This window comes from Cuculus canorus, chromosome 23 (genome assembly GCF_017976375.1).
Source record: "Cuculus canorus isolate bCucCan1 chromosome 23, bCucCan1.pri, whole genome shotgun sequence".
Taxonomy (NCBI): domain Eukaryota; kingdom Metazoa; phylum Chordata; class Aves; order Cuculiformes; family Cuculidae; genus Cuculus; species Cuculus canorus.
The window spans coordinates 7,204,303-7,219,041 of record NC_071423.1 but is presented as its reverse complement, the minus strand read 5'-3'; the positions used below and the strand labels follow the sequence as shown (position 1 = coordinate 7,219,041).

Genomic DNA, 14,739 nt, shown 5'->3' with positions numbered 1-14,739 from the left:
GCACACCTGCACACCTACCAAGCAGATGCTACAGAATGTTCATCTGACAGTTCTCTTCTCTCTCCTGGGCCACATGTAAATAACAGCTTTCCAGAGATTTCAGTAAATCTCTCTGGAAAAGTCAAAGATGCCCACTTGCCCAAGGATTAGATCAGATGCACAGATATCGTAGAATCATAGAATGGTTTGGGTTGGAAGGGACCTCAAAGCCCTTCCAGCCCCACCCCCTGCCATGGGCAGGGACATCTCCCACTGGATCAGGGGCTCCAAGCCCCATCCAACCTGGCCTGGAACCCCTCCAGGGGTGGGGCAGCCGCCACCTGGGCCTCCCCACCCTGTGTGTACTTTTCCACTTAAGAAAGCTTCCACAATTTTTTTCTAAGCCGGGGATTAAAAATTCAAGAGCTGCTCAGTAAGAGCGGTGAGATCTCTGGTGTTAGGCCAGTACCTAGAACAGCTGAGCTGAAACACGAGCTATGTGAGGGACTGTGGAAGATGCTACTAAGTAGTGAGTCAACAGCCAATCCTTGTATTTGCATCCCACTTCCCTCCACCCCTTTCCAACTCATGCAACTCCACTACCTGCAGCCGTTCCTGCTCTTTCTGTAGCATCTTTCTCAGAATCTCCACCTTCTGGTTGTGGACAATATTATTCTCCTCCTGGAAAACACAGAGAAATTAAGGTTCAGGGGATTTTGGTGGAGCTAGGAAGAGAGATAAGGAAACTGGATATGCCCACTTTTTATCTACTTCCTAAACACGGGCTCTGAAAAACCCTATAAGAAGCAATTCAAGTTACTAAATCCTATCCTACTCATTCTTTCCTACTGTTGAACATAGCTATCAACATGAAAGAAAAAAAAAAGAGCGATCAGAAGCATTTGCTCATTTGCTTTCCCTGCTCTTCTTTGCCACATGTCTGCACACCTTACAATCCACTTCTTTTAAGAAGTTACAGCACAACTGGCTTGGACCAGACAAGCTATAAACTCAATTCACACAAATTCCAGTGTATCTCAAAGACAACCTGTGAATAACGCCTCAACATGATCTGTGTTATCTCAGACAGGACTCGATATTCTAACTTTTTCCCTCATGTGATTAAATGCCCACTGGGTGGCAGGATAAATATTCCAAATCCCATTTGTGATTTGTGCAAGAAGCAAAAAAAACAATTCAAGAAAAGAAATACAGAACTACATTTCTTCTTCTTCTCCTGCTATGCTGGTTCTTTGGAAAGAGAGCTTTAAATCTTACCCCCATAAGCACTGGGCTAGTGATCCTTTCTGCGTTTCCCGATGTGCCAGGCGAATGGGGAGATGTCATGATGGGAGACATATGCCCGAACGCTGCCAGATCCACTTCTGAATCAGCTAATGGAATCTGGGGCGACCCCGGCGGGCGCCCCTGAACAGTTAGAGCTACATAGGAACCCGCTGCAGGGAGAGAAGAACAATTCACAGTTCAGATGCGCTTGCAGACTTCTACGGTTGCTGTTTCTCTGGTTGCCATTTCACTCTGGAGACAAAACTCAGACTGTTCTTCACCCCTTAGATTCTTCAAAGCAGAGAACCTGAGAGCACTGTCAGCTCTGTTTTAGAGATCTCTGCTTAATTTTCAGATAATCCAAAAACCTTCATGATAATCATCCTTCATGAAAACACACAATCCAATTTCTAGTCTCTCAGGTAACATTTACAGTATCCACACGCTCATGCCACAAAATAAACCCTGCAAGGGTGGAAGGAACCACTACCACCTTCCTCACTGTACAAGAAAATCAACCAAGAAACACTTCCTTTAGCAATGCCAGTACTTTGCAAGCATCCCAGAGTAATCTACATTAAGAGTGCCTGAATGGCTCTGGTATTTAAGGTGGAATCAAAAGATAGGAAGATGTGTATGCAAGGTTTGATGGTAACTTTGAACAGCAAGCTAAGGAGAAACTGCAGAAGGATCTATCAGCTCAAGTTTGAGATGTCAGTTTCACTTCACTATTTCATCCACTCTGTTTATCTCTCGGCATGGTTAGACTTCAGCTTTGCCCCTTGAGAGCTGAACTGGCCACGGGTGCTTTAAAATTCTGCCTTTCCTGCTTTATAAGAGCACAGTGACCAAAATAGCAACCACCTGCCTTTACTTACACTTGATCAGCTTTACCACCTCCAAATGGTTTGAGTGTGTTACCAGAGTGCCATTCACCTGGGGGTAAGGAGGAAGAGAAAGTTAACAGCACTTAGCTACTGATTTCCAACCAAGGTACTCACAGACTACACAATACGCACATAGAATGAGGAGCAACGTTTTCTTCCCCCCCCATCTCCATTACTATGTCTTTCAAGACACTAACAGAGAAACAGTTTATCTTTCAAAGAAAACTAAACACACATATCAGAGAAAACAAGCGCTCAAACAAAAAAAGCCCGAACAATCCACCTCTGGGCAGGAAAAAAAACAGTGTAGCTTATTTAATTCATCAATTTAAATGCCTGGTTGAAATCCCAGCTCTGTGTCAGCAGCTGCTGTATCAGAACTATTATTTTGCAGAATCTTAGAATGGTTTGGGTTGGAAGGGACCCTAAAAATCACCCAGTCCCACCCCCCTGCCATGGGACACCTCCCACTGGATCAGGTTGCTCAAAGCCTTAAATACAAAGCCTATTGTAGCAATAGTTTAGACGGGTTTTTTTTAGTTACTGACTTGATTTCTTGTTGTTTGGGATTAAAAGAGAACACTGATCTGGGGGCAGTTAGGGGAAAAGCAATAATCCAAGGTGACTATTTATTTACTAATTATTACTACTCATTTACTAATGAATGTCTGTTCCTTCTCTCCCCTGCTACTTCTGGCTTTACTGTATGTGTGACACCTCAACCTTGTAGGATGCTGAACTGCTCCATGAAGTTCTGAAATGAGAATGATCTCCACGACAAAACTAACACTCAGCAGCGGGCTCTCAGTGGTTACAGTTCTGGTATTCCCAGAACACAGAAACGGAGTTCATTTTACCTCATAGGTAAATGCAAACCCCACAGCAGACATATCAATGGCATTCTTTCAGGGAAAAAGCTCATGTAATACAAGGGATCCATTTCTCCAATGACTTGAATGCCCTTACCTTGATAATTCTATCACCTGTTTGCACTCCAGCCCGCATTGCTGCTCCATCTAGAAAGGCAAGAAACCATTTACTTCCGATTTCAACAGAACTATTCAAAGCAAACAGTTTCAGCACTTCTGTAGTTGCGTGCAAAGCTACTTCTCACACTCACCCAATCCAAGCTTTCTCTCTTTCTAACAAATTAAAATCTACCAGTATCCAGACTGGAGCAGTTCTGTTCTTATTTTGCAGTGGATACACCAAGCCGCAATCCCACTACGTTTCAAGGAGTCATTTCCTTCCTCTCAGATGCAAGTGGTCATTTCCAAATACATCAGACACTAAGGAGGCAACTCACTGCCCCCCAACAGTGTAACACGCTTTGTCCTTGCACATCTATTCTGGAGCTACAGCCATCCCACCCGTGAGGAAGGCATTTGGGGTTTTCCCTCTCCTCCAGCTCATGCACGTTTCTTTGGTTCACATGAAAAACCTTTAGGCTGCTCTCTGGCCGGCGCATCAAGCAAGTCCACCTACCTTCTTTGACGGACTGCACGAAGACTGGATTGTCTCCGCTAACTGTCAGCCCAAATCCGTTTTCATCCCGTTGGATAACAACACATCGTTGAACAAGACCTGTATAAGAAAGGTGGGGAAAGGGCAGAAGAAAGAGGAGAGAGATACAAAGAGACACAAGCTAGGCATCAGTCCAAAACCTTATCCTCCTAGATAATCACAGAGCACTGAAAGAAACTGGTGCAACACAACAGGGGGGAAAATATAGGAGAGACAGAAACAGGGCATCAGGCCAGAAACAGATAGGGATGTCAGGAGAGGTCAATGTTATTGCTTCAGTTACATGAGAGATACACAAGAGAGATGCAGACAGCGCTGGCACATCAGACGCAACTTGAGGGAAAAGCAGCTTGTAAAGAATAGCCAGCTACGTACACAAATCGATGAGCACAATTTCCCCTTGTCTGTATTAACAGTTCTTTAAAATACGGCAGAGGGCTGTCACCATCAAAACACTCCAACTTTTACAATCTACTCTGAAAATATGTCACAAATCTCTTGGACATCAGCAAGTTGGACTGAAACAGATCTATGGATCCAGAAAAGTTCCACCAGTTCTCAGCCAAAATCTCATTTCAGGGGATCTTCTGTCCCAGATGAGAGTATCGCACAGAACCAGAAAGGCAACAGTAAAGAAGTATGAGCTACACCCACTACATGGACTGAGACTTCGGGAACCAGAACCATGCTGACCATTACAGGGCCAGAATCCCAGGAGATGCGAGTGTGACTCTGCTCCTCCTTTCACTTGCTGTGTGGCATCAAAGACAACTTGATTTGTTTCCCGGTGTTGGGATTACCCATTATTATAGAATCACTAGGTTGAAAAAGACCTCTTAGGTTATTGAGTCCAACCATTCCTATCTGCCACTAAACCATGTCCTCACAGAATCATACAATCACTAGGTTGGAAATTATGTGAACATAAATGGTTCTGTGGAGATAAATGCACTTAGGAGGTGCCGCATTTTGAAAAGGTGAAATGTTGCATACGACAGTTGTTCACCTTAAAAGGAAATAAGGGAAAACCAACCTAAAACTAAGCAACAATCCTGGTATATTCATCGCAGAGCATTTTCCTAGGAGCATCTGCAAAAAGCCCACAATGGAGTCCTCATCTTGAAAAGCTGCTTCATGGATGTTCTTTTATTTACACAGCTGAAACTACCAGCTACTAAACATCACCCCTGTTTCTAACAACTTGCTCTGCTGCTTCATTTCACAGAATGGTTTCAGTTGGAAAAGACCTTTAAGATCTTCAAGTCCAACCATCGATCCAGCTCTCCTAAGTCCACCATTAGACCATGTCACCAAATACGACATCTACTTGTCTTTTAAACACCTCCAGGGATGGTGACTCAACCACCTCCCTGGGCAGCCTCTCCCAATCCTCAACAAAGCCTCATCAGGCAAAATTCCTACACGAGCATCCCAAGAAAGAACTGGGAGTTCTCCACAATCAGACATTAAAATTGCAGCAGTACGGAGGGAGGAAAGTATGGTGGGAGGAAAGTACAGAGAGAGGAACGTACGGAGGGAGGAAAGGGAATTGTAAAGATGCTGTCCCAGCAAGACTGTCTTTTCTGGAATCATTTTTAAGGAATGCATTGGAACAGAGTGTGGAGTCATACCCACGTCTTAAATTATTCTCGCACTGCTACGGCTCCTTTCACTTCTCTGGAGCTGCTCCTAATGGAAATGAGGAGCCTTAAGAGAAAACATGGTCTCGCCCAGTCAGCCCTGTTCTCCTCAAGTGTGGCATATATGGAAGTGGGTGTGGGAGGAGTGGAAAAGGTTGCATTCCAGCACTTCGGCAGCACTCTGGTCACAGTATCATATCCTGGTACTCTCCTTCTGCCGACACAGTTGAAGCAAACTATGCGACACACAGCGACCTGTGGCGAGATGATGGAGTGGATGCAAGGTGAAAGCAGACAAGAGGAAAACAAACCACCAGCTTTCACACCCTCTTTCTATGGTTAAGTGAAAGAACAGCCTCTCCCTTTTGTACCTCCCATTTTTCTATACGACCAAGCTTCTTTAAGTCTCACTTCACAAGAATGATGCCCCGGGGTGGGGTGTGGGAAAGAAAACGCATGCTATTTCATAAAAACAGCTCGTTTTAAGCCCTGCTGCCAGCCATACAGGTTTTATGAGTAAGGCACTAACTAATCTATTGACTCACAAGAACTGTCCTTGTTAAAGGCACAGCAGAGCCCTGAGTACTCATTGCTCTTCCACTGAATTTCTTTCTTTTCCAGAGCCAATATCCCTTGGATCTACTGATAAGCTTGCTCCTTGAATGAACCTGATGCCAAAGAGTGGCAATGCGGTAGGAGATGCATCACAAACTGACCTTTCAGAGCACAATTTAAGTTATGAGGATAATAAAGTTAAACTGTTTCACAACACAAGTCTCAATTTCACCCACGACTACCTTTCCATTTTAGAATGTGGTGGCAACTGAAATTAGAATAACTTTAACCCAAATTAGTCCATAATTGCTTGGTCCCTTCAGACAAGAAGCAGGCACTTAACTCTTCTCCTAACACAATATAAAAGGCTGGAACGAGGTCTAGGTAGACTAACTTGATATAGATACACAACAGCACTACAGTGATTTTAATGAAGTTATCCGAAAGTTTTCCGAAGACACCACCCTTTATTATCTGCAGAACCAGATCTCCTCTGAGAGCACTCATGGTCTGAACCAGACAGCCTAAAAAGAACAACCTTCAAGTGCTCTCAACCCTCCTCACTCTCTCTGAGGAAAAATCAGCAAAGAATCCCCCAAATCAGTCATTTGTTTGCTTCTGTTCTTTAGGTAAAATACATTCAATTTGAAATCTGCTTAGTGGTGCAATTTTAAGACCAGAGCATGATGTTTTCCTAACCCCATCTTGTACCTTGAACACCTCATCAGACACTCTGGAATGGAAGGAAAGCCACAAACCACTGTGAGCCCAATGACACGCAATCTACGCTGTTACTGTCACGCCTGGATATTGGATGGACATACAGGAACTCTGACGTTAAACCACTAACAAAAGGAGTAACAGCTTCGCCTACTTTAATTAAACCATAGAATTGTTCAGGTTGGAAAAGACCTTTAAGCTCATCGAATCCAAATATAAACCCAACACTGCCAAGTCCACCACTAAACTACATTCCTAAGCACCACATCTCCGTGTCTTTTAAATCCCTCCAGAGATGGCGACTCCACCACCACCCTTGGGCAGCCTCTGCCAACGCTTCACAACCCTTTCAATGAAGTAATTTTTCCTAATATCCAACCTAAACTGTCCCTAGTGCAAGTTGAGGCCACTTCCTCTCATCCTACCGCTTGTCACTTGTGAGAAAAGACCAGCACTCACCTCAGCACAACCTCCTTTCCAGGACCTGCAGAGAGTGAAGAGGTCTCCCCTCAGCCTCTTCTTCCCCAGACTAAACAGCCCCAGGTCCCTCAGCTGCTCCCAGAACCCCTGGGCTCCAGGTTTCCTGGAATGGGGTGGGCTTTGAGATCCCTTCCAACCCAAACTATTCTATAATTCTATATCTTGAGTGGATTCATAAAATATTGTGGAAGAAAAAATAACCTTAAACATCCTTTTTCATCCTCAGGTACATTAAAATTCCCAAAACTCCCTGGTGTAGCCTCAAGCCTATCGTAAAGCAGCTGTGTGCTGTAATTGAAGAGGTTTAAGATTAAAAATGAAAGCAGTTAGAAATCACCAGTCCCAGAAAAGAGAAATTGCAAGAAAAGACGATCGGCTCTTCAGTAGGTGGCACCATTCCCTCTGCGACACCATGGCTCAGCTCTCCAGCCCCCTTACAAGTGTGCCTTTTGGATAACACGGAAGCATAAAGTCCGAGCTTCTCAAGGTCATGGACACACTATGGTAAAAACAATTGTCTCCAGCAGTCTTGCCAGATACATTTCAGTTGTCCGAGAGCTTCTCTGGTAAAGAGATCATTTACCTTCTTCTCTTCTCCACATCCTAAATACTTGGAAGTTATTCAAAATAGGGAATTTCATTTCCCTAGCAGGGCAGAACAAACAGAGCAGGGGTTCGTTCTAAAAACCTGACTGGCTAAGGAGAATGGAGACATGAATTACATCTCCCATGACAGGACATAGCTCTTCCTCTGATCAAACTGTGTGGGACATGGTACGGGAGGAGACTCGTGAACCGCAACCTCCCTGGAGGCAGGAGGTCGCAACGGGAAAATGCAATTTAATGCAGTGATTTGAAATGAATCATCCAATAGACAACAACAAACTCCTTGGAGGTTTGGGAATGTCCAAATGTTTCACTTCATCGGGAAGCTTTATTTCCACAAAGCACTTTCAGAAACCCTGCTCCACAAAATAATTTAAACTATCAGCTTTTATAAAGAAAATTTCTCATGGCATAAAATTCTGAATTTCACTTGGCTCTAGTTATCATCCCCGAGATTTTCAAAGCAAATGCCACATGAGCAGTGTTCTTCAGGTTGTTCCACCAGCCTGGAAAGAGACGTCATGTGAGGTCAGAGCAAAAACTGTACTGTTTGACACCAGTGCAGTGTCCTGATAAATCTGAGAATAACAGCACTGAGCACTGTTAGTAAAACAAGGCTTGGTATCCTGTCTAGGGAAAAAACCACCATGGATTTCACCCCTGATAAACAGGACTATCTGCTCCCATGGCAATGACACAGCCAGCCCTGCGCTCGAGTGCCCCTCGCACTCGCTGTTCCCGGCTTTTGTAAGGGATGAGGGGCTTCCAAGAGCCTGGATAAATGGTGACCACAACACAAAGGCACAAGGTTGACAAGAAGGGCAAGAAACAAAAGAGGAAGAGTAAGTTTGATTTAAAAAAACATCTCAACAGGGTTAAAAGTTGGGGTTTCAGAACAAAAAATTTAAAAATCTGCCCCAAAGTTGGAGAAAATACATGAAAGAGTGGGCTGGGGTAGACGTGGCCCAAAACCTGATGGTTACTAAATAAAAAGGAGATGTCTTTGGAGAGCAACTAAGTGATGGAGAAAAGGGAAATGAATTGTTATCTCACCTACCACCCTGAAAGCTAATTTCAAGTTCATTTAACAGACAAAAATTCTACTTTAAGAAATAGGTATCAAGTTTTGTGGGGGTTATGGCACTAATTAGTAAATTACCGCACATCTCACATTGCACTCAAAGTCTCTCCTGATCATCTACATTTTGTTGCATACACAGATATGACATGGTTGGACGTACGGAAGAAAATATTGCACTCTGAGCTTTGTGACACTATGAACCAATTTCTGTAGACCAGCACAATTTCCCCGCCTCCCCGCTCTGCCACCCTCAAGCCACTCAGAGGCTTCCAGAAATTCTGGTCTCTGGCTCCTTAATTAAGAATTTCAAGAGCCAAGAGCAAACACAGACACAAAAGCCACACCTCCTTTTCCTGTTGTCATTCAAGACTTTCCTATTATTCCCTTTCCAGAGCGAGCCAGCCAACATCCAGTCACCAGCGAGGAAAATATCAGTGCGGTATTTCTGCTGGTAGGTTTTTACATAGTTTGGTCCCATTCAAAGCAAACAGCAGATTTCTCCACGCATACCACAGAACCTGGGAAAAGCAGAGGGTAGAGACAAAAGGCAGGGCAAGTTCCAACACAGCAAAGGCCACTGGAAAGGAAGGATGAGTGGAAACTGCTCCCAGAGATACTGGACGCGGATCGAGCATCTGCAGGAAGCTTTGGGGGAAGTAAAGGCTTATGTTAGGAAGTCAGGCTGCTTTCTGCCATACATGAAAAACCAGGACACTGTACAGACTGCGGGAGCAGTATAAACACAGACACATTCCACGGAGCATACCAAATGTTTCCTGTAATTAACCTACGGTAGTTTGACAGCACCTCCAGTACATCACAAGCAAGCAGCAATAGGGGAAAAATTACTGTGGGACCAGGGTGTAGGGATGCAGTTGTTCTGATCGTGCAGCAAGGGGAAGGACTGGTCAAGGCTTCAGCACAAGAAGCATCACCCCAAAACACCTGCTTTTCAAGCAGGCCATTTCCCTGTTTGTTCCCTCTGAGCATGGGAGGAAGACATCCAACGTGCAGCAAGCCAGCTCTCCCCAAAGCCAGGGTCCCCGGCTCTTCCTAAAGCCAGGCTCCCCGGCTCTCCCTAAGCCAGGCTCCCCGGCTCCCCCCAAAGCCAGGCTCCCCGGCTCTCCCAAAGCCAGGCTCCCCGGCTCTCCCAAGGCAAATCAAGGCACTCTCCAAACCCGTTTACAGTTTCTGGGAACAGTCTCACACCCTGAGGAACACGACTGTATTAAAAAGCAAAGCATATGATTCAAAATCCCAGGGACTATTAAGAGAGCTCCTTTATCTCATTTTCACAGCAGGATCAGATCACACAATCCCAAACTGCACCAAAGTTTGCTAACATGTTTATGTTGATTTAGAAGGAACTCTTCGGGGTTGGTGGGTTTTGGGTTTAGGGTGTGTGTGTGGAATTTCTTTCATTTTTTAAATGTTCCTTACAACCAGAGCTATGACTTCATTGTTCTGTATTCCATAGGTGGTTTATTAAGTTGGATCACAGCCATTAGCACCTGGCAGTTTTATTTTAGTGGGATGATAAAGATGATATTGGAAGAGTCACTGCATCTGTCCAAAAGCCCCTCACAGGGTATGCAGCACAGAAGTTATTCTCTCTTTGGAACAAAGAATCATGAAGGTCATATTCTTATATTTTTCACAAGAATACATATATTTTTATATTTTTTACGTTATCTACAGACACATTTCTCCACTTCAGTGACACATGAAAACAAACGGATGTGGGATCCCCCACAAATAATGCAAAGAGATAAATTGCCAGCTCATCCAGTTTAACCTCCACAGTTAAGAGCGAGACACAGGCTTTCCTACAACCACAAACACTGCATGAGCCGTGTCCTCCTACAACGTCGAGAAGACCCATTGGCACAAGGTTTCCCGGAAGAGGAGAGCTTGCATGTTTTCCCAGGTATTGACAGATAACAGGAGAATCCGGGTGACAGATATGGGTACGGTTAAGTACCCAGGTACAGGTTAGTTTCCAGCCACTACAAAAACTACAAGCTGATAGCGACATTTAAACCCGGTTTCCCACTCCCTGCTGCAGAGCCAACCATGCGGATTCACGTAAGGGATAAAAGCCTCAGGTGCACAGACAGAAAGCACGGAGCAGACTGCAGAGGTGAGGCCGCAGCAGCTGCTTTAGCTTACCATACGTCTCGGATCTACTCTCCTCTGAACTAGACTTTGTCTTCTTGGAGGAGCTATCTGCACGAGAGCAGGAGAAAAGGAGAGAGAGATATAGCAAATATGGAGACCAAACATGAGAAAAAAAAAAACTTCATGAAAAACACAGATTTATTAGGTTAAATCGTGCAAAACACAAATAAGATGTGAACAAAACATAGGTGAAACACTTGGAATAAGGAGTGAATAATACGAGCATGAAGACACAGGTCACACCACAAAGAATCTGTTACAGAATCTGAGACACGATAAGAGGAGTTCTCTGCAATGAACTACAGAAAGTGTTCTGGATAAAAACGGTCCAAGCATAGAAACTCTGGGAACACTTATCTCCAGAGTGAGTAATTGCCATACACGTAGCAGTTCAGCATTCTGAACCAGCCCTTAAAAAGAGAGGGATTTCATGAAGGCTGCAGTACAGAGTTCATCTCTCAGACCATATCAAAGGATCGCGGCAGTGGAGCCAGATAACAGCTCTCAAAATTGGAACGATTTTCATCAAATCAAGGTTAGAGGATCCCTGAAGTTCGCTTCTGAAGATAACAAATCCTTCTACATACCAGGTTCACAGCCTGAGACCTCCCCGACCCACCCCAACCTGAACTAATTTGATGCTACCTCTTTCCAAGGAAAAAGGGAAAGACAAGCACCGATTCAGACTTTCTCCTTTATCAGACTTCTTTTAAACAGACATTAAAAGCCCATTTCAATTTATTTTGTGCACTCCCAGTCATGCAGCTGGTGGCAGAAAGCATTAATGAAAAGGATGGTTTATAAGCATCAGCTTCAAAAGTCTGGTGCAAAAACACATTCTACAAGTTCTACCGCCTTTACATTCAGCTCTCATCTCTTCCACAAGCCCCAGGGGAAAGCCTGGATTGAACAGCAGAATGCACAGACATGAAAAACGCACATTGCGTGGGGCCAAGAGGCTGAGGCGAGAGCCTGTCATGCATTTCATGAGCATACACAGCAGTCGCTGGGTTAGTGTTTCAGAGAGAGAATGAAGAATGCCTGCATGAATCCTCATTTCCAAGACAGCACTGGACGCGCTAACCAAGCTGACCCAGATTTAACCTTCTGGAAGGTTAAAAAATAGCATAGTTCATCCTTTAAAAATAGACGTTTATCTTAAAATATATCATGCTTGAAAGTCCAAATTCACTTTATGAGTGACAGAGATGGATCAAAATCTACTAAGGCTCAAAAAGCACCCCTCCAACAAGGAACACCAGCCGCAGTCAAGCCTAGAATAGCTCCAATTTCACACTTGACTACAACAACCAAAGAGAAAGCTCACAACTAATTAAAGTATTTGCAAACTGAAATTTCAGAGTGACTTTGCTGAACAAGGAACTAGTTATAATTATGCACTGATACCATTAATCTAGGTTCATTCTCGCACAATTAACAGCTGCTCTGTAGATGAGCATGTTTAAAAGCAAACCCATATTCATGTCAGTGCTTCAAAAAGGATTTGCAATCACAGAACAACTCTGAAAGCCTGATTTGTTAACATATTAAAACAATTTTTGTTCCAATTCCCAGTACTTTTCCAATTGCGGATTTTCACCTGTGAAGTCTGAGGACCTTACCTGTCGGGTCAAAGTCGTGGGTACTGCTGCAGCGCTCGACCTTCTGCTTCTTGTCAGCTGGAGACTCTCTGCTCAGAATGCTGCCATGTCTGCGTCAAAGCAAAGCAGAGGATCCTGACTGCCGTCCCACCAAGGCACTGCCTCACTGGCAAAGTGCTCGGAAATAACCTTAGCTACTTCTGTTTGCTAACAAGGAATTTAGATAAACACGTCTGCATTAAGTTCACCTAAAAAATTTACTCCCAGACTGAATTCAAGTGGAAAAATGATCTCTCTCAGCATCTTTGGGAGCGTATCCAAGGTTCTACAAACAGTCTCGTTAACCTTTGAAATTAGTAACAGTCAGTGCGTTGTCTTTATCATTCAACACCAGGTCATGGTTTATTTTAAAACCAAAATAAATTTAAGTGACATTAAACTGAAAAACCTCCCAAAAATCTTAACTCTAAAGCCTCTCCCAAACCTTAAATATCTGTGTACGCAAGAATTAAAGATTTAGAACAAGCCCCTGGAGTGAAGCGTCTGCACAGCATACACCAACATGGTGTCACTGTCTCTGGGCATCTCAAATGTCAGGTAAGGTGACCCACCAGGGCACCTAACAAATGCAAACAGTAACACAACACCATGCACTTTAAGGACACCACTACCTATATTTTTGGCACCTTATCCTGATCTGGATATTGTTTTCCTCCCAGCTGTAATGGCTATTGCTGTCTGCGGCTGTACTCAGTTTTTTTTTCCTTCTTCAAAAATGCTATATTGCAATTTGCAATGCAGATAAACAAGCTTCAGCAACTCACCTTGTCGGTTTTTTGAGAGGAAACCTGAAAAGAAGAAAGAACATAAGTTTAGTGAACTTCTACTATTCCTCGATATTATAACATCAATGCTAATGCTTAAATACAAACAGTTATTTTACACTTCTCTAATGCTTTCACAAGAGAACAAGTCTTTTTTGTTCTCTACTTCAGCCAATAATTAGTCCATTTACAGTTGATTCAATAGGTAAAGAACTACTGTCAAACATGCTTAAGGTTTCAAAGAGTACTAAGAACAGAAGCAGAACTTGTGCTCTCAAACCCAGGCCTTTCTTGGTGTAGCAGCTCATGGATCATCCTCCTCTCATAACAACCAGTTCCATACACTAAAAACTGATGGAGGTTGATTTCTTTGTCCTACTGATGTACCTGGCACCTAATGAAGTAACCGAAAAGTCTCCTGTAGCTGAGACATTCCCATTATCTCCCTCCTTGATGGGTCCTGTGGCACCCAGTAATACAGGAGCTCATGCTGGTGTCTCCTCCTAGCCAGATGGCTGAATGTTTTCATAGAATGGTTTGCGTTGGAAGGGACCTTAAAGATCATCTAGTTCCAACCCCCTGCCATGGGCAGGGACATCCCACTAGATCATGGAACTGTATGAAATCGCCATCTTTCAGACAAGCACAACAGAGTAAATGCAAGTTGAAATTACATTAACTATTCCATATATTACTGGGATACACAGGTAACCCAGGCAACCCAAACCCACAGTTAAAGGGAAGATGCATATACGCATTTTTTAAGTAAGGAAATGCTGTCGGACACATGAAACTGGGATTCTTTTCCTTGAATTACTGCCAAAAATGACAGAGCAAGGCGTACGCCACCAACTTCTAATTTCATAAAGCAGAACTAATTTTTTTCCTCAGAACTTTTCAGAAGTTTCGCTCCATTCCTACTTGTTAAGTGGTTTTAGATCCTTAGTCTAGAAAGCAACACATTTATAGCTGTGTGTGTACATATAAGAACAGACGGCTTAAGGCACCTTCTATTCTAAATGAAGACACCTACGTTTATGATAGGTGATAATTTCCCCCTTTAGACATAACAGTTATCCTTATTGCATTCAGTTTCTCCCATTTATACAGGTTTTCCAAGAAGTAATGGGGTGAGGGTTAGAGGGAGGCAGGGAAGAGATTCAAGTAAAAAGAAATATAACACCACTAAAGTTAACAGGGCATTAAATGACTGAACGTTTTTTAATCAATTAATTAATTAACTTAGCTTAGTTTAAGCAGACCTATTTGGTGAAGATCAATAGCCGCAGGGTAAATCTGCATTAGAGAAAGGCAGCACCAGGGCAGGAGATGGGACTCCTAAGGACTCCGCCTCCAAACTCAGACCCAACCGATCTG

At 43.6% G+C, this 14,739-nt stretch overlaps 1 protein-coding gene across 5 annotated transcripts in view; it reads right to left on the bottom strand.

Moving 5' to 3' along the window:
* ARHGEF12 (Rho guanine nucleotide exchange factor 12) overlaps positions 1-14,739 on the bottom strand; it is an 81,271-nt gene that overhangs the window by 32,885 nt on the left and 33,647 nt on the right. For 3 of the 5 annotated variants that reach the window (XM_054086869.1, XM_054086870.1, XM_054086871.1), the window contains exons 2-8: positions 13,363-13,386; positions 12,560-12,648; positions 3,639-3,737; positions 3,120-3,169; positions 2,145-2,202; positions 1,258-1,436; positions 583-660 (exon numbers count right to left, since the gene is read on the bottom strand). In XM_054086869.1, the coding sequence (XP_053942844.1) occupies positions 583-660; positions 1,258-1,436; positions 2,145-2,202; positions 3,120-3,169; positions 3,639-3,737; positions 12,560-12,648; positions 13,363-13,386 (577 nt within the window). Of the gene's footprint in view, positions 1-582; positions 661-1,257; positions 1,437-2,144; positions 2,203-3,119; positions 3,170-3,638; positions 3,738-10,928; positions 10,986-12,559; positions 12,649-13,362; positions 13,387-14,739 lie in introns of all 5 variants that reach the window. The other 2 variants (XM_054086867.1, XM_054086868.1) reach the window with 1 other exon arrangement.